General features: G+C 28.4%; 1 protein-coding gene across 1 annotated transcript; it reads left to right on the forward strand.

Moving 5' to 3' along the window:
* Positions 1-396: 396 nt before the first annotated feature.
* Positions 397-1,441, forward strand: LOC127290981 (SCAN domain-containing protein 3-like). Its single transcript, XM_051319846.1, has 2 exons — positions 397-554; positions 1,033-1,441. The coding sequence occupies exons 1-2, from the start codon at positions 397-399 to the stop codon at positions 1,439-1,441; spliced, it is 567 nt and encodes a 188-aa protein (XP_051175803.1).
* The last annotated feature ends 424 nt before the right edge of the window (positions 1,442-1,865 follow it).

A 1,865-nucleotide genomic window follows, 5' to 3' on the forward strand; every position in this document is an offset into this window, starting at 1 on the left:
GCACTTCATGAAGTGTCTGGACGCTTCATGAAGTGCTGCCACATTGTGAAAAAAATATTTATTTCACGATGTGTCCAAAATTTTTAGGCATTTCATGAAGTGCTACAGCCAATTATGCACTTTGTGTAACTATATAAAATTACACAATGCGTCCAATATAAGAATGCCTTTCATGAAATGTCCAATTCGCTAAATGCCGATAATGAAGAAATTGTATTAACAGATAGTTTCTGAATATAATTTCCTCGCAAAGTCTAATCTCTAATTAAAATCTGATTCCCTACCTTTACCTATCAATTAGTCATTCATTTACGGGTGACTGTTTATTAATTACGTTTCGTCAGTACATTTGACATAGAAAGATTGCTCATTTAAAATTATAATTTAAAAAAGAAAATGAACAACGAATCAGTGTCGCCAGCAGTGATAATAAATCAGAGTGATTTTGTTGAAAAACTAGAGCAATACTATTTAGAAAAGTCAAAGAAGAAACCTTACACTCGTGTCGAAATAACCAAAATGATTAGTGAAATAGTAACAGCAAAGAATAAAACGTAAGTACCCTGTAAAAACCATTAAAATAAAAACTGTATAAATTAAAGGAATTAAATTTTTTATTTAAAATTACAAATGTAAAATCATTTCTGTTATTTATAATTTTACAAATTTCAAATTAATGGAACTTCAGTTGTAAATATTATTGTCATTAACTTGGCAATAAGTAGTTATTACGTACATAAATAATTTTTGTTTTCATTTCAAATGAATACATTTTTAGAAATATAATACAGTGAACAAAAGTAAAATTACATTATAGTTTATTATTAATTTATTTATTGATATTTATTTTATTAAATTTTTAAAATTACATTATATTTTATTATTAATTTATTTATTGATACTTATTTTATTAAATTTTTGAAATTACATTATATTTTATTATTAATTTATTTATTGATTATTAAAATATTTTTTATATGTAAAATTATTGATTTTATTATTATTATATTGTTACATGTTGTTTTGTTGCAGTCAAACTGAACATCGACGAGAATACCATCTTTTAAATAAATACGACATTCTAACCATTGGAAGCAAATCACATTTGATTCGGAAAAGTGACGATATACAAAACGTTGAATACATTGTGCCTTACGAAGATTTATTCGAAACTATTTATGACTATCATGTGAACAAGACAGGACACGGGGGAAGAACTAAAATGGAAAAAGCTTTTCTCGATAAATTAAATGTTCCTCGATCAGCAATTGAGATATTTTTGACATGTTGCAAAACTTGCAATGAAATAAAAAGTTCATCGAAAAAAATTGTTGTCAAACCAATTTTATCAAGTGACTTTGCTGAGGGGGGGCAAATTGATTTAATAGATTTGCAGTCATTGCCTTGTGGGGAATTTTATATAGTTACACAAAGTGCATAATTGGCTGTAGCACTTCATGAAATGCCTAAAAATTTTGAACACATCGTGAAATAAATATTTTTTTCACAATGTGGCAGCACTTCATGAAGCGTCCAGTCACTTCATGAAGTGCGGTTTTTCACAAAGAGACTGCGACATATATATGTTACAGGCAAAACCCGAAGACCAGGCAAAACCCGAATTGCCTAGGAAATTCGAGAAATGACTACGAGTATAGGCATTATCCGAATTTCCTGGCGATTCATAGGAACTTTCGAATTTCCTAGGCATTTCGCGAATTGCCATAGCCAAAATTGGCAAATTGGGAAAAATGAAAAAAAATTCAAATGTTCAATGCAATTGTGTATTTTGTCAGAAATTCTGTTTGACGACGAAATATCGTTTTGTCTCATTGTATTAATAGATGTATGTATTATTTATTGAA

Source organism: Leptopilina boulardi, unplaced genomic scaffold, assembly GCF_019393585.1.
Source record: "Leptopilina boulardi isolate dan_hultmark-lab unplaced genomic scaffold, ZJU_Lbou_2.1 LbouV2_98, whole genome shotgun sequence".
Classification (NCBI taxonomy): Eukaryota; Metazoa; Arthropoda; class Insecta; order Hymenoptera; family Figitidae; genus Leptopilina; species Leptopilina boulardi.

Bases quoted from the DNA above. Each gene is read 5' to 3' on its own strand.
- LOC127290981 (XM_051319846.1), top strand. From the start codon at position 397: ATGAACAACGAATCAGTGTCGCCAGCAGTGATAATAAATCAGAGTGAT. The intron at 555-1,032 runs GTAAGTACCCTG...GTTTTGTTGCAG, and splicing joins GTAACAGCAAAGAATAAAAC to TCAAACTGAACATCGACGAG.